This window comes from Patagioenas fasciata, chromosome 5 (assembly GCF_037038585.1).
Source record: "Patagioenas fasciata isolate bPatFas1 chromosome 5, bPatFas1.hap1, whole genome shotgun sequence".
In the NCBI taxonomy this organism is placed as follows: Eukaryota; Metazoa; Chordata; class Aves; order Columbiformes; family Columbidae; genus Patagioenas; species Patagioenas fasciata.
The window spans coordinates 41687110-41714120 of NC_092524.1; the positions used below are offsets into that span (position 1 = coordinate 41687110).

Here is a 27011-nt window from a genome sequence, read left to right on the forward strand (position 1 = left end):
GGCTGATGAAAACCCCTATAATGAAAATCATGGCAAGGGGGCTGGACTAGATGGTATTTAAAAGGTTCCTTCCAGCCTAAACCATTCTGTGATTCTCTATGTCCTGTTTTCCTGAATAGTACTCGCAAGGCTGGGGGGGATTTGCAATCTGAATGCTGACGACATACCACTGCACATAAAAAAAAAAAAAATCAAGATTCCTTCACTCAGAAAATAATAAAATATTCTAAGCTTAGAGATTTAGGCATTTACTGCAACTCCCAAAGCCCTTTCGGAATTTTACATTAAACAGTTAACGCAGTCCAAAACCCATCCTTCCCAGTGGAGCTCCCACAGCAACTTAAATTTACAAAGTTCTATGAATTTCCTGTCCTAAATAAACTGAAATTACTTTTTGTACCATGGTAACTTCCAGTAAGAACTGCAGCCTACAGCCAGGCCTGAGCACTGCCAAGAAGACCAATCAAGAAACCAAATCTCTTACATTTCCTGGGTGAATTCTTTACTCATACGCTATTTTACAACTGAAAGAAGCGCACAGGTTCCTCTGTCATCGGCAGCCTGCTTTTCTCAGTGCTGGAAGGAAACTCAGGCCAGGGTTTCTGATTCTGCTTCAGGTTTTACACCTCACACAAATGTTAGACATTTAGACCTCTCTGATCATGAACCACCTTGTATACATACCTTTTGATACCATGACTCTTGCTTGCTATACAGTTGTCTGACAAGCGCAGTATACAGGAAAAGCAGGTACACAGCCCAGGACTGAAGGTCGGTAAACTGCAGAGAAGTCTTAGCACTGCCAGGGCTGAGACCTGTAGTCTTTTATATTACATCCTCAAGCAGAGTGCAAGAAAAACAGGTCTCAGAAGTTGAACTTTATTACCATTTGTGAAATTACTAATAATGAACCAGCGAGAAACAAGAAAGATCCAAAAGCAAGAGCATCCCAACATTCTTAAGATAAAACAATCACTTCAAAAGTCGTTACCTTGCCTTTCAAAAGCAATGCCAATAAAGAAGAGCTATGTAGTAATCATCCAAAAAAACCCAAAACCCTTTCATCAAAAGTTAATGACTATAATTCTCTACAACTTACAAAGTAATTTTGAGGTGGGAAGAGAGGAAGAAGAACAGGGCTGTTTTTCTGGCACATATGAAGTAGTATAGTTTCATCAGAACACCAGTTTCTCCCATAAGTGTTCTTAATTACTTCTATTTGCAATTTGTATTCATATAATCACATAAGCCTTCTCTTCTGTCAAGGATGGCCCCATACAATACAGGTATTACCTTTTCATCTCCCCTGTTCTGGAGAAGAAAAGTGGTGACAACATCTTATGCCTTGCTTTTAAGCCATATTTCTAATGGGGCAACTCTCAATATTACTACCTAGCTTCATCAGTTTTGTCAGCACTTTCCTTCATGTCATTAGGCTGAAGGGTGAGTCAGCTCCAGAAACCATCCAAGCCACAAAAATCACAGAAAACTTCTCTCTTGCACACAAGTTCCACAGAAGGCCTGAGCACACTGTCAAAGAAGATTGACTTGTATCTTAAACAAACTGTGTGGAAACTAGAGGCTTAGATCCCCAGCCTAACAAAATCAATCAAAAAAGTCTTACTGACTGGCTTTGGTTTGGAGCTGGGACAGTAAACAAAATGGTTTCCTTGAGAAGCTGAAGCAGAACGTGTTGGAATAGCTTGTGGTGAACTGTCGTCCAAATAAAGATGCCAAATATATGGAAACTTCCACTAAATGTTTATTATTTTAGAATAACTTTACATTTATATACGTCTGTCAACTGGAGCACACATTCTTTTGCCGCCTTTGGCTTCAACAGGAATTTCGCCTCTGACTTCAGCTGAAAGAATAGGTCCTGAAAATGTGATGTCTATGATTAAATCCAAGGTCTTAATCTCTGCTTTGAAGCAAATGCCCAGTTTAAATTTAATCTCATTAGGATCAAAATTTCTTTTCCTTTCAAACCATCAAGTTTGGTTAGTGAAGTATCTTTGATTATAAGCCACTTTCATTACCTGAAGGGTATTTATTGTTTTCTTACCCTAAAATTTATTCACATTCATCTGAGTCTACATAGAAACACGTGTCCTTACTACTTTTCTTTGCGTTCTACACCCAGAGCAGTTGTTTGCAAACACTAGCAGGGTCAGCTGAACTCCGGCCACCCCAGGGTGACGAAGGGAAGCAGCGATGCTCTGGTCACCATGTTTACTACAGCCAAAAGGAGCGGGGCGTCGCTGCCAAGACACCAAGACCTCAGGCCGAGGGCACCCTCCTGGAAACCAGGTGCTGTTGGTCGGAACACACCCTCTGCCTCAGGGTCCAACTGAACCTACAGATGAACTTCACACTGGACCAGTTCCTAAGACACCAGCATGAGAATCCTGCAAAGCTGTTTTTACTTGCAAATGCTAACTAAACTTTTCCAACCTTTGCTGAGGTCAGATATGGCCTTTGCTACTTACCAGCAACCGGAGCACGGTAGAATGTAAGCAAAGGGATAAGAGCTATTTTTCTGCCCTGGTATATGTGATCAGATTACAAATATGATAAACAATTCTCTGCCAAAGAATACAAGTTAGAGACAACAACAAGTCAAAAGACTGAGAAAAAGACTGGAAATTAGATGGGAAAACAAAAATTACTTACTAACTTAGCACTCCTTTTACATTTTTTGTAAGTTTCAAATCAAACTATAGTATTAAAATAGCCCTCTTAAAATCAAAACCCAATTCACTGTTACTTAGTTTCTGCAATTCTCTGAGACTTACTCTGGGTATTTTAATAACATATTGATACTACTTGCTCAGAAAAGGAAGATGGAGGGAGACAACAACTTTCTCCCATCTAAATATTCTAAGTGAGATGAGGTACACAACTTGGTCCCGTTGACCTGATTCTGGTGAGGACTCAGAGCCAGTTTAGAAACAGATCTGTCTGGCACAGCATGCTGGTAGCAAATGCATCAACAAGGACTTCACTGCCCAATGGTCTGATTTGCTCAAATCTAAACAGAGACTAGACTAACACACACGATTAAAAGAAAGTGACCACAACCAGTTGCCTCTGTAAGTCCACATATCTGCCAAAGCCAGAAAATTTCTGACAGAACGTAATGCATATGCACCATGGAAACTGTCATGTACTAGATCACTCAAACTGAGGAAAATACTTCTTCTGTATGGCAACTGTTAGCTAACATCATCTTAACAGAAAACTTCACTTACTGAGAATGGCAGAATCAGTCACCTGGGTTATCAGTGGTGAAAGAGTCAAAGCACTAATTCAGGAAGCTAAAATACAGCTCCTGTTTTGCAAACAACTACCCTAGTAATTAAGTGGCATTGAAAAGCATTTTAAAAGATTTGCTGTCATTAAGATGCAATGGTACTTCTACATAACGCACGAAAACTCCAGGTAAGGCAATCCAGAGCAAACCTGTGGCTACCAACCAGTCCACCAAAAGCACCAGGCACACAAAACAGAGCCATGACACAGACCTCAAGGTGCGGCCCCTGCGTGCAGAATGTCTGCCCGGACCTTGCAGTTTCTGCTTGGAAGCTCCTGCCGCAGTGTCTACAGCATCCGACTCCTGCTTCTCCCCAGCTGAGCCACAGCAGCAGCAGCCACACACCCTCCCCTGTGCCTGCCTTCCTGCTGCACGCAGGGTGTTTTCCCAATAGAACTGAAAGGTTTGAGATTTTTTTTTTTCCCCCTCCCAGCCACTGCTGAGATCTCAGGGAAGACATTAGTTCTGCATCATGCAGGTGCTCTTTATTCCCACTGAATTAGAAATCTGACCAGAGATAAGATGCAAGATGTCCCATTTCAAATTAGAAGCATTTCCCTTAGAAAATCCTCCTCTTTGGAAAGAAAAACCCCACATATTAATTAAAAAAAAAAAAACAACTCAAAACCTCAACAAGAAGAAACCCACTCATTCCAAGATACGAAAGAGCAACTGGAAATGAAAGGCACCTGAAACAACAGGAAAAAGTCTGCTTAAAAAAGCCAATGAGGTCTGTCACCAGACAGCCACAAAAAGCACGAGACCCCTCGGCCAACTCTCCTTTCATGAGGGAAGAACACATCCCCTTGGCCATTGGCCGTTCATGAGCAAACCTCAGCAGCTCTCAGGCTAAGGGTGGGGGAGCCCAGCTACAGTTGGTTGCTCCCCCCACCCAGCTCCAGAGTCACCAGGATGGCCCCAGGCTGGCAGCCAGAGGAGAAGTATCAGCTCCCTGAAGTCCCACCGCAAGCCCAGGTGCAGGTGGAGGCCAGTGAGAAGTCTCAGGAAACACATCAGGGGTATGTGACCAACCATAGACAATGAGCAGCTCTCCCTCTCCACAGACAAGGCTGCAGGCAGAGGGCACAAGGTCTCTCCCAGCCTGCCTCCTCACAGCTTGCTGCTGGACTCCAGATGCTCTGTTTCCACTCCAGGATCAGCCACTGTGGCTCACTCCACTGGCACCACCAGCTGAGCCCCCTCAGCTCTGCCCCACCCCCAGCAGGTGTGACACAGGCCTCCGTGCATCTGGCTTATAAAGGCATCTTCTCAGTTCCAGAGTTCACATGGACACAGAGGGCTGTAAATAACACATGGATTCATGACCTAACATTTATATGAGCTACTCTTTCCTCCTACAGGTTTCTCAAAGCCTCTGGAGCTTTCCAGAAAAGCAGAGTTGAGAGACAAAAGCAGATGAGAGAAGGCAGTCAGTCAGCTAGCACTAGTGAATGCTTAAAACTGAATAGAATTAAAAGTCTTGAAAATATTATCAAAAATGTTCAGCTACAAAAACCTCCTATTTGAAAACAGTTTAAAAAAAATGGTCACATAGACAATCATATTTTTTGCCATATTTATTGCTCTGAGGACAGAGCTGCAACTCACCCTCTTATGGCAGTATTCTCCCTTCAGGTTAAAGGGTCTTCAAAACATGCAAGTCAAAGACATCCCAAAAGTAAATACTCCTTGATTGACAAGTGAAATGTTTATTCTAAGGGGTCCTCTACTCTGAGTAGAATGGAGCATTTCACCTTAAGAGGTTATAAATCTCACTGCATATCTTCTGTGACAGAAATGAACAATTCTACAAGCCACATATTAAGTTAGTGTTACCTTTATTTCTATTTGAAAGACCATCGCTTTTCAAAGGATTAATGCCATTTGTGAAGAATAGGGCAATATCAATACTTTTGAATTTGGCTAAAAGAGATACAGCTCCCAGTAATACTCAGTTTAAAGGAGACAGCCTTTAACTCACAGAGCTAGTACAAGATCATTATTAAATTCCTACCTGTAGCCTCAGTTTTACTCATATATATATATAAAATAAATTCACAGCACTGATCCTTTAGTTTAGAAAGTTTAAAATTCTGTAATAAATCCACTAACTTGGATCATTTTAAAATGAGAGCATCAGAAGTCCCAGAGCACTGGTAAGATTTGTATAACAGAACACTACAGATATTCCCCATGTAACTGAAGACAACTGTGTATGTTGTTTGCCTATAAAGATATTAAATGGCTAAAGCTGCTACTTGCTATTTGCCTGAGGCCAATCCAAAAAAAAAAAAAAAATAGTATTTTGTTGCTATATATGCACTTTCAGAAAGTGTAGATGATTTCTGTTATGGGGGGGCTGTTACGAGGAAGGACTAAAAAGCAAGCATGTTGTTCTCCATTATTAAGTCAGTCAAAATCTGGTTTTATGTTAAAATTAGAAAGCAAAGTACTGTATTTTTATTACATCTGTAACGCTTTGTAGCTTGAACTATTTATTTTGAAAAAAATCTAATAATATAAGCCATTTAGTCTGCATAGGACTCAAGGATGTGTATTCTCCAATAACCAACAGAGCAAGAATTAAATATGGAACTCAAACCTCCATTCATGCTCACCTCAGACGTAGCATTTCAATATAATTCTGGTACCCTCTCTTTTTGTATTTTTTCTTTGAAAAAAGTTATTATATATATATATACACACACACATCGCAGTGAAAGCAAGACGCAAAAGGTAAAGTCAGTCATATTTTCATACCATGTACCTTCTCTGGGAAGAGAAAGAGTTACACTTGTTTTCCCAGCAGGATTCATGTAGACCACCTGATCTGTGTGTTTAGCCTCTCTGCAAAAAGATCAGTTGCTCTGCTGGGATGCATTTGTTTGAGACACGTTTTATGTGATATGGTACCCAGCAGGAATTGCAGTCAGCACTGTGTGACCAAGAAGCTTTCCAGTGATTTGAGATGGGAAGTGCTAGAGAAGCACATAACACTAACAGTATGCCAGGACAGAGAGTACTAGCAGTTTTGTAATAAATCAATTGGTATTGAATAAGGGAAATGGACAGCCTCTGACAAGGTATCCTCAAGACCACAGAGTTTTTTCCTACAGGAAAATCTACCAGTTATCTACTGGCAAATAAATTCTTCCTTAGGATTTCTAAAATAGGGAAGGGCTTGTTACACCCTTTTTCAGATGTATTTGATACTTATGCAGACAAGATGCTGGACTACACTCACCAATCATCTGCTTAAAACAGTTCCTACAACAAAAAGCAAGACCGGGAATAAGTCTGTTAATGCTAAATGTATTATTAAACACATTTAGATATCTTTCCACACAGGTTCTGAGCCCAAGTCCTTTGGGTCTTTCTTACAAAAGAGAAGTAAATCAGTCCTTTCATAGGTTGAGGTGATTTTGCTAAATGAAAACACTTATTTCAGCACTATCATTTTTTCCCCAATCGCCAGTACTACAGCTCTTCTGTTCTAAAAAAACAAATAAAAAAAAAAATAAGGTTTTTAGCATGTTATGACCCACAATAAACAAACTAAGACTCTATTAGAGACAACTGTCAATATTCAATAACAGAAGCCTCACTACAGCATTTGATCCACTATAGAACAGTGAACTAAGATGACTGTTAAGATTTCAATTAAGGAAAATAAGCAAATATTTTTGGTTTTACCATTTCGATTTTAATACAGTTAAAAAAAAAAAAGTAAATGTTATGCATGGCAATGTTTATTAAACAATCACATTTCATTTAAGCATTAAAATGCAGCAGTCTGGAAAAGCTGCCAGAAACAATGTTTGGCTTCAGAAAAGGCGATTATGAAATTACTTCCAACGAAATTACTTCCAATAAAATTCAAATACTCTCTTGTCTGTTGATTAGTTGAATGCTTTAGACTGGAAGGAACAAAAAGTGCAAATCAGCTGAATGTTACTTTCAAAAGTAAAGTCTTAGTGTCCTACAAGCAGTTACTGAAAGGCCTCACCTCAATCTTCATGACAAAGGACAAAATTCTCGAATTTCTATACAATTATAATTTACTGCAACATTTCAAACAATGTAACATTACTAAAACAAAATTAATTTCAGAATATAACTGCATTATCCTGCCTACCATGAGCACCTTTTATTCCCTTTGTTTTAAAAAAATCTAATTTGCTTGACATGAGATGGCATGAGATACATTCTCACTGCAAAACTGGAAACTTACATGGAACAATACAGTTACAACCACTTACAGGAACATGTTCCATCTGAAGGTAATTTATATCTAAACATAATACTTTGACATGAAAATCTAAGATTCATATTGCGGTATTCTGGTTCTGTTGATAGAGGAAAGTGACTAATCACAGAGTAGCTCAATGTTGACCTGCAGCTTATTGGAGGACTTGTAAAGAAATGGACCCAGGTGAATACATATCATTTGACATATGGTCAAATTTTAAACATTTAAAATATTGGGTTTTTTTTTAATTCAACACAATGATTCAGTGGCAGTTAAAAATAAAAAATAGTATCTTTCTGGCTCCTAAATCACTTGAGAATCACTTCCTATACTGAGTGAAAAACTGTGATTTCCATCCTATAAAGACTCTAAGAATACATGGGCAATTTTCAGATCGGTCTTGTAAAAATTTTTAAAAATACTGTGGAAACATGTTCTTATATGTGGGTACTGCTGCTTGAAACTGAACAGTTGGTTGACATCCAGACAACTATTACAATTTTCAAAAAAAAAAAAAAGCAGCTTATAAGCATAATAAACGGTCATTCTGCTAAAATTTAGACCTAATTTAGTAATTTGTAGAATGACACTTTCAAACTGTGCAACACAAAATAATGTAGCCAACAGTAACATACAGGTACACCATTTAATATTTATTATATGCATTTTATATACATTATTTTTCAACAGCTGTACTTTTGTTATGTGGTACAATCTTAAAAATTCGCTGATTCATAGTTTGTAAAACAGAAACCTTACAAAACTCATCAAAACTCGCAAACTGATCAGAAAAGTTTTGTGGAAGACTAGAAAAAATACTTTATTGTATTAATCATGCATTACACAAACAAAATCTTTAGTTACACCATAAACTGAAGCACATCTGAAAATAAAATAAAAGCAGGGAATAACTATAGTCAAAACACAGCAGATTTATGAATCTTGAATCAACTACTTTTGTATTCTATTTGAAATGCAAATAAAAATAATTTTCACTCCGAAAGTTCTGAAACAAGATTGTTATTTGGAATCAACTCCATTCCAGGTACTTAACCAGAGGAAAAATAATTTCTTGGTTTGCAACTTTAGAGTTATCAAATGTCCCATTTTCTCATCTACTTCAGACTGTTCAAAGAGTGCCATAATAGATATACAGGGCCCTTGAACACACTACATAAAAGGATATAAAGACCAACAAAAAGTGAAATAAATAACAATAGGCCATTAGCAAGATGGGTAATCCTTGATAAATAAACTCGTAAATACAGTAAGATGTACAAAATATCACATAGTGATAGGATGCCAAGATTAATTTTTTTTTAAGAGTTCATTCGGGGGTGTTAACCCCTCCGTGTTTCATCAGAACACATTTTACAGTCCTTTATTTATGAAGACAGTTATGCGATGATGATGAATTAGCATCCTTATGCAAGGACTTAGCTGAGCGGTATTAGGCAAAAGAAGGGAAGAGTGTGGTTACACGGCAGCGGGTCAGTGAGATCTCTGTGTTTTAGGGTTCTATAATGCAGAAAAACATTATCAATACAATCTTGAGCACTGTTGTGACAGGCTAAATATATAAAAAGACTTATAAAAACTAGAATTTTATCCAAACATTTTGTGCAACTAATGCTAAAATATTTTAAGTTAAATTTCCTTTTCTTTAAAGCAAAATAAAAGTTTAAAAGGGGAATCTGTGGCATTCAACTGATAAACAGAAGATTACTAAGAGATGAAAAGAAAGCTACTCTTGGAGCTCACTTCCCCCCACAAGAGCACCACATTCCTAACCCTAAGGCAGCACACAGAGTCCAAAATAAAAGTCTTTTGTAAGATCAGACTCCACGTTTGCTTAAAGACACCTAAAGAACAGACATACGCTCAGTTCATATCCAGTCAAGGCTACAAATACTGGTTTTCTTTTTTGTATTTCTCCCCACCCCCCCCAAAATACAGTAATTACAGTTAAATGAATGAGCCTGACACTGTTCAAGATGTGGTGGCTTTTCACCAGCTTATACCTGCCCCACACAAGAGCCTTCACCCAGGCAGATCAGATGTAGTGTCTTATTGGTAACCTTATCATTGATGGCAGTGACGCATTCCCTCTTTTTTGTCCAAACAGACCTGCTGTTATGACGCAGGTTTGTTCTGCTGTGTCACACGAATACTTTGGCAAGGGCATCAGCTCCTGCACTGGCAATATATGCTTTTGATGGATGAAATGCTACATCATAAATGGATTCATCCAGCTTTTTCCTATGAGCTGTTATTTCTTGCACACATGTCTTGCTGTCCAAATTCCATAACCTAATGGAACAATCATGGCCTGTTTACGGAAAAAAAAAAAAAGAGAAGAGAAAAAAGACAAAAATTTGTCAGACACTTAAATGCATCATAAGTGCAAAATCTATATTGTATATAGAATATGAAAAAACCCTTACTTCCAGACATTAAATAGATTCCATTAGGATCTACAGCTAGACTTGTGACTGCATCCAAGTGAGCAACCATAGAATGGATCATTTTACCTAAAAGCAAAATAAACAGTGAATTTCCTCTGAAGTATTGTTTCTTATAAAAATAACATTGCAATTAAATGTGATATAGCATAACACACTTATTTGTTGTAGATTTCAACAATATTTGCATGATACAGTTCTATTAAAAATCATTAAGTTTCAACTGCAGACTCTGGTACAAGTGTAAGGGTAAATGACACAGAGCACTCAAAAAGGCATCCCCATTCTAAGCGCTCTTTTTATCCATCAGGCATCTTTACTCGCAGCAATGACAAAGAAGCAGCTTGTTTTTCCTTACATGCATCGTTTCACATTTATCGACACGGAATTTGATTTGATTTGCCTGCTTTTAAGTCTATTAAGATCTTCAGTTCTTCCTTATCAGCGTTCATCTTTAATACCTTGAATTAATGAACGTCAGTAAACTGTCAACATACTGTCTCCTGTCCAGATGATTCATATTATGTTGAACCCTTGCTGGACCTGGTAATATTTTATTCCACAAAATGATAATTTACTTCTACCTTCTGTTTTCTGTCTTTGACCCAATTATTTGTTTATGCAAGATTTTCCTCCTCATTCTACATCTTTATTTCTTCAAAATAATACATTTTAATTTCAGGACAATCACTGCAACGAATTTAATGACCAAATTCAAATAGATAGATTCATGGAAGATGAGGAGGGGAAAAATGTCTAGCTTTTTGCCTTTAAACCCCAAATCCCAAGAACACCATCCCCTACTCTGCTCAAACCACGGTTAAAAAAGGGGTTTTCCACACGTGCCTACTTAAAGTCATCTTATGCTGATTTTTTTTTTCCAACTTTGGTAGGATAACATGCAGAAAGCAACCGATAATTTGACAAACGGAAGTCCATCTTTGTTATTACAATTATTTCAGCCTTTTTAGGGCTACAAAGTTGGTGAGTAGTTTGGAGGGGAAGCCGTATGAGGAGCGGCTAAAGTCACTTGGTTTGTTCAGCCCGAAGGCAACTGAGGGGAGACCTCATCACAGCTACGGCTTCCTCACAAGGGGAGAAGGAGGGGCAGGCGTCGAACTCCTCTCTTTAGTGACCAATGACGAAACCCGAGGGAATGTCAGGAAGATGTGCCAGGGGAGGTTTACGCTGGACTTTAGGAAAAGGTTCTTCACCCAGAGGCTGGTGAACACTGGAACAGGCTCCCCAGGGAGGTGTCACAGCCCAAAGTCTGACAGTGTTCAAGAAAAGACTGGACAGCACCCTCAGACACATGGTGTGAACTGTGGGGTTGTCATATGCAGGGACAGGAATTGGACTCAATCATTGTGGGTCCTTTCCAGCTCAGGACATTCTATGACTCTATGATTCTTTTAGTCATGACAGACTGTGCGGTTTTTCCCTACACCCTTCTTTCCTGTTTTATCCAGATTCTTTTCTGCTTCATGAACTTAATTGTGTTTTTAAAGTACAGCACAGGATTCCATTACTACAATTAATTTAGGGTTATTTCTTGCCCTAATAGGTACCAAGCAGTGTTCTTCACTACTGAGAGTTGAAAAACATAATTAACATATATTCTTACAGTTAAAAGCATGGAAATGATGAAGACAGGAAGAAAATGGCAGACATGTTCTGTATAAATTAACAATGCTCTAACTTAAAAGGACTTCCTTGTCCCTCACAACTATCTCTGCCTGTTTTTAGAGAGTATTTTCTGACTGCTGAAGTCACAATTGCAATGGATATGACTATATCATAGAGAAGGTACTGAAGAGGCTTAATCTTACAAATACCAAAAGTTCTCTTTTATATGAAACCACATCACTAATAAGTTTTCTACAAATGGATTCTCCCTATGTCTGCCCAGATTTACTTCAAACATATTCATACATACAAATCAGGGTCTCTTTTATCCTTACCCGTTTTGTTGTCAAAAAATTTGATGTGTCTATCTTCATGTGCTGTAATAGTTACAGGAAGTGTGGGATGACTTACTACCTTGTTAATATGATTATTTGATTGTACACCTGAAAATAAAATTTTAAAAAAATATTAACCTGCCTTACAGAAAGGGTTAAAGTTAAAATGAGAACATTCTAGCATTACACTTCAGCTTAGTATATTAACTAGTATTATATAAGTAACATTTTAGGAAGAGCTTCAATGCATCTCCTAATAAATAAATATAGCCAGGCAGGCTCTAGTCAATGTAATGTAAGGTTAAAGCTGTACAAGCGGTTTACACACACACAAGATTCTCGATGGAAACAGCAAGCAAACAAAGTACTGCAGAGCAGCACTCGCCAAGTAGAAACAAACTATGGTATCAATATGTTTAAGCACACACCTCTTAGAATCTTGAGAAACTTCAGCTTAGAAAACAAGAACTGCTGCTTTCACTACCTCTAACCACTTTCAAATCCTGCTAATCCACAATCTTTTCCGTCATGTCCAAGCACCTTTAAGCATCTAACCAACTCTCAAATTGCACGATGTAGGAGAGGAGCAAAACTTTTTCATTTACTTTACTGTATAATAAAACTTGGATAAAGGTACCTCATCCGAGATGGATATTCAATACAAAAGAGCTTTACTTACCAGATTCTGTTTGTGATGAAAGCATTACCACTGACTGGGATGTTTCTAAATCATAGATGACTGTGCTGCCAGTGTTAAAAGATGCCACCATATGAGCAGGGTCACAACCTATGAAGTCAACTGATGTAGGTATTCCATGCTCTAGAAAGACAGAAAAATGTCTTTAGAAATAATGAAACACTTGAAAATTCTTGACAGTTTATACATTTAGTTTGTTTTATACTCATACTTTAAAGAAGAAATTCACTCACTTCTTTAAAGTAATGCTACAGCACCAGGATTACTTTAGTAAAAGATCTTTTCCCTTTAATTCTGTTATGTAGTTTTGACAAACGGAGATAGAGAGCCTGGACGCATCATCAGCTGCCTCATAACAGATTTTCAAAACCACTACAAACCCCTACCTTTCTCTCCATTGTAAGTGCAAATACAGGGCATTTTTTCTGGTGGGTTCCACAATCTAATAGTGCCATCTGCTGAACAAGATAGTAAGTGATTCTTTACACTACTGTACGCAAGACCCCAGACTGCATCTGTGTGAGCAATTAAGGTGCCAGCTAGAACGTTTGGCTCTGAAAAAAACCAAAAAACAAAAGTTCAGAAATGAAACCTTTGTAGTGAAGAGACATTAAACAAGTATTTCTTGTACTTCAGTATAAATTAAATTCCACATAAAACTGTTACAGCCCTTCCTGTTTAAGCAACAACCAGAATATTACATACGCGGTCAATTTGTACAACCACTGCCATCTTTCTCAAAAAACACACACCAAAAGGACAGACAAACAAAAAACCCCACCAAACCAAACCAAGCTGCCATATGAGGAAAGGCTGAGAGAACTGGGTTTGCTCAAGCCTTGAGAAAAGGCGGCCTAGGAAAGACCTTATCACCATGTTCCAGTATTTAAACGGTGGTTACAAAGAAGATCAAGACTCCCCTTCTACAAGGAGTCACATGAAAAAGACAAGGGGCAATGGGTACAAGTTACTCCTGAGGAGATTCCAACTGGACACAAGAGGGAAATATTTCATGATGAGCACAATCATCCATTGGAATAATCTCCCCAATGAAGTGGTGGATTCCCCAACACTGGACACTGTTAAGATTCAGCTGGACAGGGTGCTGGGCCATCTTGTCTAGACCATGCTTTTGTCAAGAAAGGCTGGACCAGATGATCCTTGTGGCCCCTTCCAACCTGGTATTCTATGGTTCTACGATTCAAAATACTGATCACCATCAATAGTAGGACACTGATGCACAGTTTTCCAAGCAGTTATCAGCTCTTTAATTTTATAGACATTGGTTATGGGAACTGAGATGGAAATCAGAAACATGGGACATAGAATTTGAGTACACTTATCTTAGTTTTCTGAGAAATCCCTATCAGAAGAAATAATCATTCAGAAACTTGGAATTTTGGTCCAAAGTAGTAAGCATACTTCTTAAAAATAAAGATGTACAATTAATTTTTTTCTTTACTGTTTAATCCCCAGAAATTGCCAGTCTTCCTATTACAATTCTACACAAAGCATGTCACCAATGCAAGTGGGAATACATAATTAATGTTTACCACACAGAAAAAGTTGAAAACACAATTTACTTGATAAATGGTAGTTACATTTCACAAAAGCTCTAGAAAACAGATTAGCATCAAGCAACAAATTAATGTTGAAGACAATCGTCATGAGTTACTTATTCTTTAAAAGGCACTTACCATAGGTATCATATGGATCCACATTAGGGCTAGGCATGTTCCACCACTGGATGGTTGCATCGATACCACCACTGAAACACTGTTCTCCATTGGAACTAATTGCCAGTGACAATACAGGTCCACTATTGGGAGACAGGGAAAGAGAAGTTTATTGATACTGCCTACACGGTAGAAGTAAAAATTCGTGATCTACTTTCAAAATGAACTGGATTGTATCAAGCAGTTAAAAAAATTCAAACCACAAAGAAGCAATTTTGTTAAAAGCTTTTCAAAATCTCAAGAGGTGATATCAACCTCTATTAAAATATTAATAACAAATTAACTAGAACTACCCAAATCCAAGAAATTCAAAGACCACCACCTTACTTCTCAGAAGCAACAGTAACTACATCTACAAATGCTGAGTTTTTACCTTGCAGCTAGACCAATCTAGATTGTACTGAAAGAGGCGGTTGTAGCCTCCCACCCAACTATCTTCTCATCCTTTTTTATGAACCGACAGTAACCTATGTCCCAGTAAACTGGCTCAGAAAAATGACCCTAGAAAGTACTTTTTGGCCAAGGTTAGACTTCCACTGGTTTAACTTCTTCAACCTGTTCGCTGTGATATGAGACAAGCACAAGCTGTAGTCTGATGGAAGATGCAGGCCTACTCCTTTAGACACACTACTAAGTCAGGTTTAACTGTATTGTAAAACCATATCCCCAAAATTAGATGCCTGGCTCATCTGACAGGCCATGCTCAGGATATAAGGAGTTTACCAGTCATTTAAGTGCAGATGAGCAAACTAGAATTACATATTTGAAGATAGTGAAAAGGAAGACCATCGGTTGAATCCACCTGTGTATTTGGCAAAGAGCAGAACGAAGCTGGGATGAGAGGGAATGTTGCTCAACGCATATGTGAGGTAAAAAAAAATAACAAAATTACTTTGTTATCAGCCCCACTGGAAGCCACAGGGTGTAGATGAATTCTGCACCAAAACTTTCCCAAACCTTATCTTTTTGTATTCAGTAACAAAAGCTCAAATAATAGCCCAAATTTAGACAGAGGAAAAGAACTGAAGGAGAATTCAATTAGTCAGTGGTCCTCTGTCACTCAAAAGAACATTTGTATTTTATCATGAGGACATACTACTCACCCTGTCCTAAAGAAGAGTGTTTTTTTACACTTCAGTTAATAAGTGCAAAAAATAAGATGTTACATCCTATCAAGTAAATGGCTTAAGGGAATGAGGAGGGTGATGATACTATGTGCAGATGTCCAAGTACAAACTACTTTTTTTTCTTTTTCCCCCATTATCAAGGCCAGCACATGAAGTGTTATCGACTTCCACACTTACAAAGAGCTCTCGTGAAGCTTATCTGGTAACTGGAGACTGGATCTTTAGTTACATAGGGCAAGTACACTCAAACTACTGTGACTACCTACAGACCATGAATTTTTGTCTTGTGTTCTTATCAGAAGGAAGCAGAAATCAAAATTAGCACGCGAAACTTAGGCAGTAATAAAGCAGTTAATGCTTTATGGAGTTTTACAAGTTCCAGCTCAACTTGCACATTTTACTAATGTTGTTTAATTCAGGTCAGTTCACTGTCACCATCTGCCACAACAAGGATCTTTCCTTGTTTCAGACTAGTTTGTCCAATCCGCTTCCCCAATATCTTGGGCCAGGGCACAACCAGAAATGAGAATATTTGTAATAAACCACCATCTGCACACAAAGTAGGCACGCTTGAGATGGGAAAGGAAGCCTGGGTTGACACTGGAAGAGAACTGACTGTGGTTATCAGAACTTCGCTCAGGTATTAATAGACTTTTTGATTATAATAGTTACTTCATTGATTTCCAAGTTTCCCCCAGCACTGAGAGGCATATGTGCTGGTGAATACCCATGCCTTATCTACTACTTTGGCCTATGCTGGCAATGAAATTTTATCTCTTATTCTTGTTGAAGCCCCTAAAAACAATTCAGAACCTCCCTACTCCCTTGATGTCCTGATTTTTCACTCATTGAATCGGCCTTATTTTTTTGATCCTGATGATTGCATTTGTACTTCTAATTTCTCAGACCTGTATCTGAAAACACTAGGTACAATTAATAAAGTCTACCCTGCCTATCTTCATATGTTATACATAAAATCCACAGTCCAAGATACAGGCATCACTCAGGTCATTTTTACTATCATCTTCTACAATCTCTCCTTTCCATTTCAACTAATCACATTTATCACTTCCTGTTCTTCTTGTGTTATCATGGACTGTGTGACTCATGACAGGGACTCAGTATTTGCCTGTTTTCACAAAGTACGAGGGCCGTTGTTGATAAAATGTAAAAATAGAGCACATTTGTGGCTTTTACACTGAAGTGTCTTACGAATCCATCAGATAACGACAATACATTTATCAAGCATTAATTATGTCAAACACTTACATGTGGGCCCTAAATGTGTAGATTGGTTCTACATCTAAAGAGGCACTCCTGAAAGAAAAAGGAAAGTTATTATGCTACATGAAATCTCTAGAGGAAAACTCCGAAAACTTATAAGAGTTTAATCAATTTCAAAGGCATTTAAAACATAATTGATATTTTATAAAAACCCATATACTTGCTTTTTGGCAGGAACCGTTTTCTGCAAATTCCAAAGTTTTAGAGTGTGGTCCTCAGAGGCTGTAACCAGCACAGGCTCTACAGGATGAAAAGCTAATGCCCGCACTCCATCAAAATGACTGCGTAGCGTGTACTTAGGGTTCCAAGTCTTCCGGAAGGCATCTTTGTTAGCTGGCAGCTTTAGGTAAACAAAAAAAGAGAATAGAGGCGTAACTTTATCCTGAGTTTAAAAATATGTATAATATACATCTCCCCGTATTTTAGGAAAACACGCTACTTTTGATTCAGCTAATGCACGTTCAATCTTAAGTTTGCATTTATCTACTGATCTGTCTATATGCATCTGTAACTCCATCTCCGGCCTGTAAGGCAGTCTGCAAATTTTTCTACTATCATAGTTTCTTCCGGCCCAGAGTGAAATGGAGTACAATGCTGAATACACAGACAAGAAGCCTTGATTTTCCAAAACTAGTTTTAATCTTTTTGTGCAATGACACTTTAATTCTTCCCTGAAAAAAGACAAGGTTTCATTGCTTATCATGTTGTCTGCACCCAAAGGAGAGATTACAACTGTCAAAAGCTCATTTATCACTTAAGCTTAACAAAAATGAACCTCAGGTGCCTAGTGAGTGATCATTCTCAGACGAGCAACCTGACTGAAAAATGACAAGAAACATAGAGAATTCTCAAATACTTCTACGCATGAAGGTATGTACACATAAGTAGGTAATACAAATTTAAATACACATTTACAATGATTGTAAACCTAACATCACACATAAATATTTTTAATGAGTTTTACATATACTTGTGAGCCAATAACTTTGTTACTATGTGAAGCAATATATACAAACTTTACTTTTATATACTGTGAATTCAATTAATACTCTTACCTATAGACTGTTAGGCTAAAATGCAACATTTAAAGCTACTTAATACTGACTATAGGTAACTCAGAAGAGTTACCAGAAAACCTCAAAGTCTTCTAGTGAGTGAGAGAGACTAACTTAGAACTTTGAAATCAATTTATATTCTGCAGAGAGCAGACTCTTCAAACACTACATCCCATTTGTCCTAAGCCTCCACCATACGGAGAAATACATCTGCAGGTACTTCTCTCTCTTCCCCTGAAGTAATTATAGAGAGTTTAAAAAACTGACTTTAGTTAGATGAACAAAATTAGCAAACTAAGAATTGATGGAAACTAATCCTATTGTCTGCCTTACACTCTATCTAGTCACCAAGTAATTGTTAAAGTGTGTATCTTAACCACAGGCCAGAATCTCTCAGTATCCAAAGATACTTCCAGCAACACTATTAAGAGACTAAAAATCTCCCATAGCTCCTAAAATCTTAGTACCTCATATCTGTCAGGACTGAAAACAAAACTCAAGATCATCACGTAACATAAACTGTAGTAAGTATTCTTGGACCAAATCTATATCCTGGACTGAATTATCGCTATTCACTCACACTAAATTTGATTCTATCCAGTCAAAGCAAATAAAGGCTCATACAATAAAATTTACTGTTCTGAGTTACAGATTTGCAGGCATTTGCTTTTCTCGTATATTAATGTACATTTCTGGCCTAAGTGCAAACTATGCCAAATGCAGATCAAACACCAGAACTTGTTATACCAGACATATAACCTGGATTTCTTTTTTTTTAATACCATCAAACAAATACATTTCATAACAAAGCATTTTGTTTTCACTCTTCCTACTTCAGAGTATACAGAATACCACAATATTTTTATTGAGATTTAAGTTATTTAGCACTACACTGCATACTATATACAAATTTCATAAAAAGAATAATCTTTTCTTCTGGGGAACAGAGTGGAATTCTGGAGTTCTGTATTAAACTTTATAGATTTCAGCCCAAACTGCATATTTATTCATATGTCTAAATTTAAAGTGGATAAGGGGATTAAAAAAAAGGGGGGGGGGGGGGAGTGTGGAAAATGGGAAAAAAGTGGTATTTTTCTATCAGTCCCCCAGTATTTTTAATCCTCATTATGTAAGGTATTCATCCACCTGGCTAACTCATGTTGCCTCATGTACTTGTGGTGATCTGAGGCTTAGAGAAATTAAAGCTAAACATTTGAAACCGCAATGGCTAATTTTAGGACATGTTGTTATGTCCCAGATTAGACAGAAGACCTTGATTATTTGGGTGTGACATGCATCCACACCACACTGGTTTCTATTACAGTTGTGAAGAAGAGCCACTCAAAAAACCCAGGATTCAATATAGTGGTCCTTCTGTTTCAAAAAAGGGAAAACAGAGTTCATTAACTTTGGCAGACTTTACTACACAGGACCAAGAAGGAACAGCTGGACCCTTGATCCTAGTCCCCCCTCAGCAAACAGCCAGAGAGCAGATGCTTAGAATAATAGCACTGACCACAACCAAGAGTTGTTGTTCCCCTACCTAAAACCACCCACAAATACCCAAAACAAAAACTCTGTCTCCATTAGGAGAAACAAAACACTTTACATGTCCTGAAAAAACCTTTACCACACAATCTCCCTAAACTTGGAGCAAAAAATCCCCATACAAACCATAAACCACAAGAAATTGCTAAACAGATTAGAGAAGCAAGCAGAATGGGAAATGCCTGCTTTGTAATACTTGCTCCATTTAACCTAATGAAAATCCCGATTTGCCTTAGTTTTGTCTGTATGGGAACACAGGCCAGCAACCTATTCATTCTGCCTTGTAAACAACCAGCATTCCAGACTGAATGAAACTACACCTGAGCAAAACAAAACAAAAAAACCAACAAGCAAGCAAGCAAACAAACACAAACAACAAGAAACAAACTAGCAAACCAAACGAAAACATCCCATGAAAACCAAAACAAAACACATGAAAAAAAGAAAAAAAAAGATACCATGGAAGGAAGCTACTCCTTGCCCCTGCAGTCAACAGAATCCTTGCAGTATAGTAAGGAAATGCATATTTCCCTAACCCAATCAACTATGCATCTCCAGCAAACAGGTGAATTAGAAAGCAATAATTAATAACTACAGTCAGAGTTTCCTAATGTTTTACTGTTTTTTCCTCTTGATACTGTTGTGACTGATTAGAAATTTCAAAATTTTGATGCTCTGAAAAATGAGGACTTTCCATTTCTCAGCCACAGTATCACAGTATCACAGTATGTTTGGGATTGGAAGGGACCTCAAAAGATCATCTAGTCCAATCCCCCTGCTGGAGCAGGAACGCCTAGGTGAGGTCGCACAGGAATGTGTCCAGGCGGGCTTTGAATGTCTCCAGGGAAGGAGACTCCACAACCTCCCTGGGTAGCCTGTTCCAGTGCTCTGTTACCCTCACTGAGAAGTTCTTTCTCAAATTTAAGTGGAACCTCTTGTGTTCCAGCTTGATCCCATTGCCCCTTGTCCTATCATTGTTTGCCACTGAGAAGAGCCTGACTCCATCCTCATGGCACTCACCCTTTATATATTTATAAACATTAATAAGGTCACCCCTCAGTCTCCTCTTCTCCAAACTAAAGAGCCCCAGCTCTCTCAGCCTTTCTTCATAAGGGAGATGCTCCACTCCCTTAATCATCTTTGTTGCCCTATGCTGGACCCTCTCCAGCAGTTCCCTGTCCTTCTTGAACTGAGGGGCCCAGAACTGGACACAATATTCCAGATGGGGTCTCACCAGGGCGGAGTAGAGGGGAAGGAGGACCTCTCTCGATCTACTGACCACCCCCCTTGTAATACACCCAAGGATGCCATTAGCCTTCCTGGCCACAAGGGCACAGTGCTGGCTCATGGTCATCCTGTTGTCCACCAGGACCCCCAGGTCCCTTTCCCCTACACTGCTCTCTAATAGGTCATTCCCCAACCTATACTGGAACTTGGGATTGTTCCTGCCCAGATGCAGGACTCTACACTTTCCCTTGTTAAATTCCATCAGATTATCCCCCGCCCAACTCTCCAGCCTGTCCAGGTCCCGCTGGATGGCGGCACAGCCTTCTGGCGTGTTAGCCACTCCTCCCAGCTTAGTGTCATCAGCAAACTTGCTGATAGTACACTCAATTCCCTCGTCTAAATCATTAATGAATATATTGAATAATATTGGCCCCAGTACTGACCCCTGAGGCACTCCACTAGATACTGGCCTCCAACTGGACTCCGCACCATTGACCACCACTCTCTGGCTTCTCTCTTTAAGCCAGTTTGCAACCCACCTCACTACGCTATTGTCGAGACCACACCTCCTCAATTTAGCTGTGAGGATGCTGTGAGGGACTGTGTCAAAGGCTTTACTGAAGTCAAGGTAGACCACATCCACCGCTCTGCCATCATCCATCCACCTTGTTACATTCTCATAAAAGGCTATGAGGTTGGTCAAGCATGACTTACCCTTGGTAAAGCCATGCTGACTGCCCCTAATGACCCTCTTATCCCTGATGTGCCTTGAGATGGCACCAAGGATAAGCTGTTCCATTACTTTCCCAGGGACAGAGGTGAGGCTGACCGGTCTATAATTACCCAGGTCCTCCTTCTTGCCCTTTTTAAAGACTGGAGTGACATTTGCTTTCCTCCAATCCTCGGGCACCTCTCCCGTTTCCCAAGACTTGGCAAAAATGATGGATAGCGGTCTAGCAATGACTTCAGCCAGCTCCCTCAGCACCCGCGGATGCATCCCATCTGGACCCATGGATTTATGGACGTCCAGACTACTTAATTGTTCCCTAACCCAGTCCTCATCGACTAAAGCAAACTCCTCCATTAACCTGGCTTCATCCGGGGTCTCAGGGGTACAGGGTTCCCCAGGACAGCCTCCAGCGGAGTAGACAGAGACAAAGGCGGCATTCAGCAATTCTGCCTTCTCTGTGTCTTCTGCCACCAGGGCACCCACCTCATTCATCAGTGGGCCTACATTGCCTCTGGTATTAGTTTTATCTGCTATGTATTTGAAAAAGTTCTTCTTGCTGTCCTTGACCCCTCTCGCCAGCTGTAATTCTAAGGAGGCCTTGGTTACCCTAGCTGCCCTCCTGCATCCTCTAACAGCAGCCTTATATTCCTCCCAAGTGGCCAGCCCCTGCTTCCATGACCTGTAAACTCGCCTCTTCTGCTTGAGCATACCCAACAGATCCCTATTCAACCACGCAGGCCTTCTGGCTCCCTTCCTCGACTTCCTACGTGTGGGGATGCTCTGATCCTGAGCATGGAAGAAGTAACCTCTGAATGCAATCCAGCTCTCTTGGGCCCCTTTTCCTTCAAGCAGTCTTGCCCATGGGATTTCCCCCAGCAATTGCTTGAAAAGGCCGAAATTAGCCCTGCCAAAGTCCAGGGTTGCAATTCTACTTGCTATTCTGTTCCTGCCACACGAGATGCTGAACTCCACCATCTCGTGGTCACTGCAACCCAGGCAGCCCTCAACCTTTACTGCTTCGACCAGACCCTCTTTGTTAGTGAGGATGAGTCCTACAGCAGAAAAACACCATCCAGTGTAGCTGTGGAATCCAAGAAAATAGAAACAGGAGTATTTGTTTTGATAACAAAATTAATCCTTCAGCATAGGAACCACTACACACACTGGAGGTAAATATAAAAACATGAAAACAACATGACTTGAGTTGACTGTACTGTACTACAGATAACTAGTCTTGTGGACAACTGGTGGACTAAATCACTGACATACAGAAAAACTTTCAGCTATAGTTGAAATTCTTAAAATTTAAAACATTATCCCCATTCTGTCCACATATCCTCTCGTTTTCAAAATATAACCCTCATCAGGGATTGCAACATGAAAGCCAGTGGAACCCTGTTGTGGCTTTATCTACTCATGCACTACTAATGGCTCACACAAGCATTTTAAGAACATGGACCTATTGGGAAAAAAATGCAAAAAGTGGGAATATTAAGTATTTGGGATTCTGTTGTTGTTTTACTTAAACATTAATTTTGCTTAACATTATCTGCTTATCTGGAGATTCACTGGAAAAGCAGTTGGCTTCAGCTAAGCTCAAAGGGGCATGAGATTAATATGTCCTACAAGTGCTGTGTTACAGGTACAAGATAAGACATGATCTTATTGCACTGCAGATCCACAGTTATGTGGAAACAACTTTAGAAATCAAGAACTATCAAGGAATTTTTAACCTGAAGGAACACTGTGATGGAGAACCAACAGTCTCTTCAGATCCGTGACAGGACAGAGATTCCCTTCTTAAATAAAAGTATCAAAAAAATTCTTTCAATCTGTGTTATTGGATACTTCAATTCAGAAGAAGTCAGAAGCCATCACGCATTTTTCAGATATGCTTTAAAAGATAACAGATATCTTAAGAGCACTGGGAAAGCAGGACTGGATAGGAAGGAAGGAAACCAAGTGACAACTATAATAATCACTTCTCATTCCTGTTTGGTGAATGAAGCAGTAAGAGAGCAAAAACTTTTGTCTCCTGTATCAGCCAGATATTAAAGCATGAAATAACCTCTCCACACACACCTCTCAAACCAAGCTGTAATTAAAGAGCCTTTAATGAAGTGTCTCAACGAGAAAATTTTAGATCTCCAGCTACACTGAAGCAATAAGATCATCTTCATCTACAGAATAACTGACACCCTCAAACCTTTGACAAATTTGTGAGGTACTGCCTTCTGCTGCAAATTCCTTGCTAGCTCAGGCAGCATTTCATACTTGTGTATTTATCACTTCTATTCTCTAAGTTTCCCAAGGCAGTAAAGCCAACTCCAAGTTCTATTCTGCATTGCTCCTTGCACAATAAAAACTGTATTGTCAGGTTTGTCAGAAGTCCCACAGATTCTTCTGAAACAGTTTGATCAGTTGGTATCAACAACTCATTTTAATGCTTCCTGAGTGTGTCTTGGCTCACCTGTAAATACTCCTCCCCCTTGGAATAAGCAAAATGGCTATGCACTGTTCTATGAAGAAGCTGTACCTCACAAAAGAGGAAAACATATTGCAAAGTTGCAGCATTGCAATCAAGCACAACATTTTCCTCAAAACAAATCTTGCTTCTGAAAGTCTCTCTCTCACAAGGCATCCTCTATAGGCCAACTTTCCCTACACTACTGGAGTTCTTGAAGGAGACATCACAAATTCCTTCTTTTACATCATAGATATTCTTGTAATCTCTTTAGCAAAGAAAGACGTGGTATAGATTTGCTATTACGGCATCAGAACTTTTATTATTTCATTATTAATTACTGCATTATTTTGATCTAAGATACTTCTGGCTCAGCATGGGCCTCTGACAGTAGTTAAAAACAACCAAAAATGCTTAAGAAAAAGTACAAGATTAGTGATGCTTCTTCTCACCCTCCTTCCAGACTGCTATAATTTCAGCCCAGGAACTTCTTGTTCCTTCCATGTATACAGTAATTCTCAATGGACAGCTAATTGGAGAACAACAGATAACAGTCTACAATAGAGATCTAAAGTATTCTGCTAATACTGGAGTTGTACAGGTATTAGAACTTATGCTACGAATTCTGACTGATAATCATTCTCATGGCATTAAAAATAGCCAACCAAAAATGGAGCCATGTAAAATACAATATTACAGATCAACCATATGGGTCACCCTACTAATTAGTCCATACATTAACTGTCCAGTATATGGGTTGATTTGGGATTTTGGTGGGCAGAAGAGGAAAGAAAGGTGCATAACAAATATTTTAGTTTTTAAAAGAAAAAAAGAAACAGAAAATTCTGTGATTATGAACATGTGCCTTAAGATCCAAATATTGTCATGTTACCTTTATAAATTTAATGAAGAGCAAGTGTGACCCACCAGACCTCAATACTCCAAAGTTTTGAACTCAGGAATAGGACAGACATAGAATGCAATACAACTGCAAAAACAATTTGTGATCTAATCTCACAACTGTAGCTGCCTCACTACTGAAAATATACCATTTAGTTTTCGATGCCTCATACTTACTGTCAGTAAAACCGGGATAACACTTGAAGAAAATAAAACAATCAATAAACAAGTTCAGAAGCTGGATTTGAGATTCTAAACTGCTTTAAAATAAATACCATTAAACCAAACTTCTCTTCACTCTTCGATGAAGATACAGACAGGAGCATTTAGCAGTTATTCAACCAAGTAAATACAGTACTATGTAAAACAACCCCCGACTATTCAACTTCATAATTTCCAGGAGAGATTAGTACTAGTTAGGAGTAGTGATTCAGAACATCCAGTTCCAAATGTTTCAAATTTAAGCTGCCTTAAAGCACTTACAATTGAAGCTTTTGAAAAACTTTTCTTCGAAGTTCACTTGTTCATACATTTCACTGAAACTTTACAGAAAAATAGTAATTTTCTAAACACTTGTACATGACCCTCCAGGTCAGACACATCATACACATGATTACACAAGAGATTTAGCTAGGTAGACGGCAAAATCCTGAGAAAGATAAGAAGCAAAGAGCTGAAACTGAACTCTGATATTAAGTTATCTGATTTCCCAGAAGTGCTATATCATTTGAAATGAAATGGACAACCTGAAGATGAATCTTTATTGTAAGAAGGACAATTTATTATTAAAATTTTAAACCTATTCACAATATTTTAAAAAAATCTCATCTATTTTTATACAGTCCAGTAATACCCAGGATGGATCATTAACATTTTAATTTGTTATTCAGGAAACGGAACTACATAACATAACACTCTGCCATAATGGAGAAATGGAAATATTAGCTCTTACTTCATTACAGTAATTAAGAATCCTTCCTTTTGTGTGCAGTCACACAGAAGTGTTTTCAGACTGTGTAAAAAGCTATAAACAACTTATTTCTTCACTTTGGAGAATCTAAGATTTTAATAAAATCCCCAGTAATGGTTGCCAATACAAACACCATGTATCTAACTCAAAATGTTACAGAAACAGAGAGGTTCCTTACCAACAGCAATTTAAAAAAAAAAAACCCAAAAAACCAAACAGTACAACCACAAAACATAAGACACTTTAAATACAAACAATACCTAGGACTTACCTGAACACTTCCCTAACCAGCCATCAAATGTTACTAGCCAACAAAAAAATCCTATAAAACTATTGGTAGTAGCTTAACAAATATGGTCAAAGGAATCTCAGAATACTCTGGACTGTAATAAAAACATACTCTAAAAGCTTACATCTGATATATACTACTATATACAGTCTATGCTGTTAACACTACATAAACCCACAGAAAGCAAACAAATAAGTTAATGTCAATATTTATGGTTTTTGCCATGTCTTCTGAATACTCCATGTGAGTGTAGCATTGCCATTTTTGATCAAATAAATTCACATTAAGATGTCAGTCTGTATTTTATGTCATAACACATTCCTCCAGTGACAAAATCTAAATTAAGTTATCTAAGTAGAAAACAAACAAGTCATCTCAGTTAACTTTTAATATCCACCTTAGCCCATTCACAAGGTGCTTCCTCCTCCTCCCAAGTAATAGTTTTTGCTAATGAAATCTCTGTTCTCTGCATTTATAATGTTCAGGGTTGGGGAGAAGGGACCCAGCTACTATTGATTAAATTAAACTGTATAAAGAATTTTAAAATAAAATTGCACTTACATCATAACTATAGTCTGCATCATTTGTTACTGTCAAGTCTGCAAGGTCTCCAAGGCCCAGTACACTTAACAACACATCATCAGAACCCGTAATAAACGACTTGCCTCCTCCAGGTGGAAACATTATTGGCTCAGCTACAAAGAACAAAACAGTTTCTTTAAGTCTCAATGTAATAATTCAAACCGATGAAAAATTGTATTATTCATCACTTAAAAGCAGAACAGAGTTTAAAACTGAACATGTACACTCTACATACTGCCCCAACTAAAACAGAGCATGATGACACACACACGTGCAAACACACACACATATTAATTACAAAACTTTTTTTCATGATTCATCATTTGATTTCAACTTACTTTACAGAAGTGTTCAATACTACCGACAAGTGACTTGACTAACATTTCTTTACATTGCAGCACCAAGTGTATCCAAGTT

At 38.5% G+C, this 27011-nt stretch overlaps 1 protein-coding gene across 6 annotated transcripts in view; it reads right to left on the reverse strand.

The window, feature by feature from the left end:
• Window positions 1-8194: 8194 nt before the first annotated feature.
• Window positions 8195-27011, reverse strand: part of STRN3 (striatin 3) — a 64897-nt gene continuing 46080 nt past the window's right edge. For 5 of the 6 annotated variants that reach the window (XM_071809374.1, XM_065839614.2, XM_071809375.1 and 2 more), the window contains 9 exons: window positions 26574-26707; window positions 16994-17169; window positions 16815-16862; window positions 14380-14501; window positions 13069-13236; window positions 12665-12805; window positions 11986-12093; window positions 10007-10093; window positions 8195-9891 (listed from right to left, as the gene is read on the reverse strand). In XM_071809374.1, the coding sequence (XP_071665475.1) occupies window positions 9722-9891; window positions 10007-10093; window positions 11986-12093; window positions 12665-12805; window positions 13069-13236; window positions 14380-14501; window positions 16815-16862; window positions 16994-17169; window positions 26574-26707 (1154 nt within the window). In that variant the 3' untranslated portion in view covers window positions 8195-9721. The remainder of the gene's footprint in view (window positions 9892-10006; window positions 10094-11985; window positions 12094-12664; window positions 12806-13068; window positions 13237-14379; window positions 14502-16814; window positions 16863-16993; window positions 17170-26573; window positions 26708-27011) is intronic. The other variant, XM_065839612.2, reaches the window with a different exon arrangement.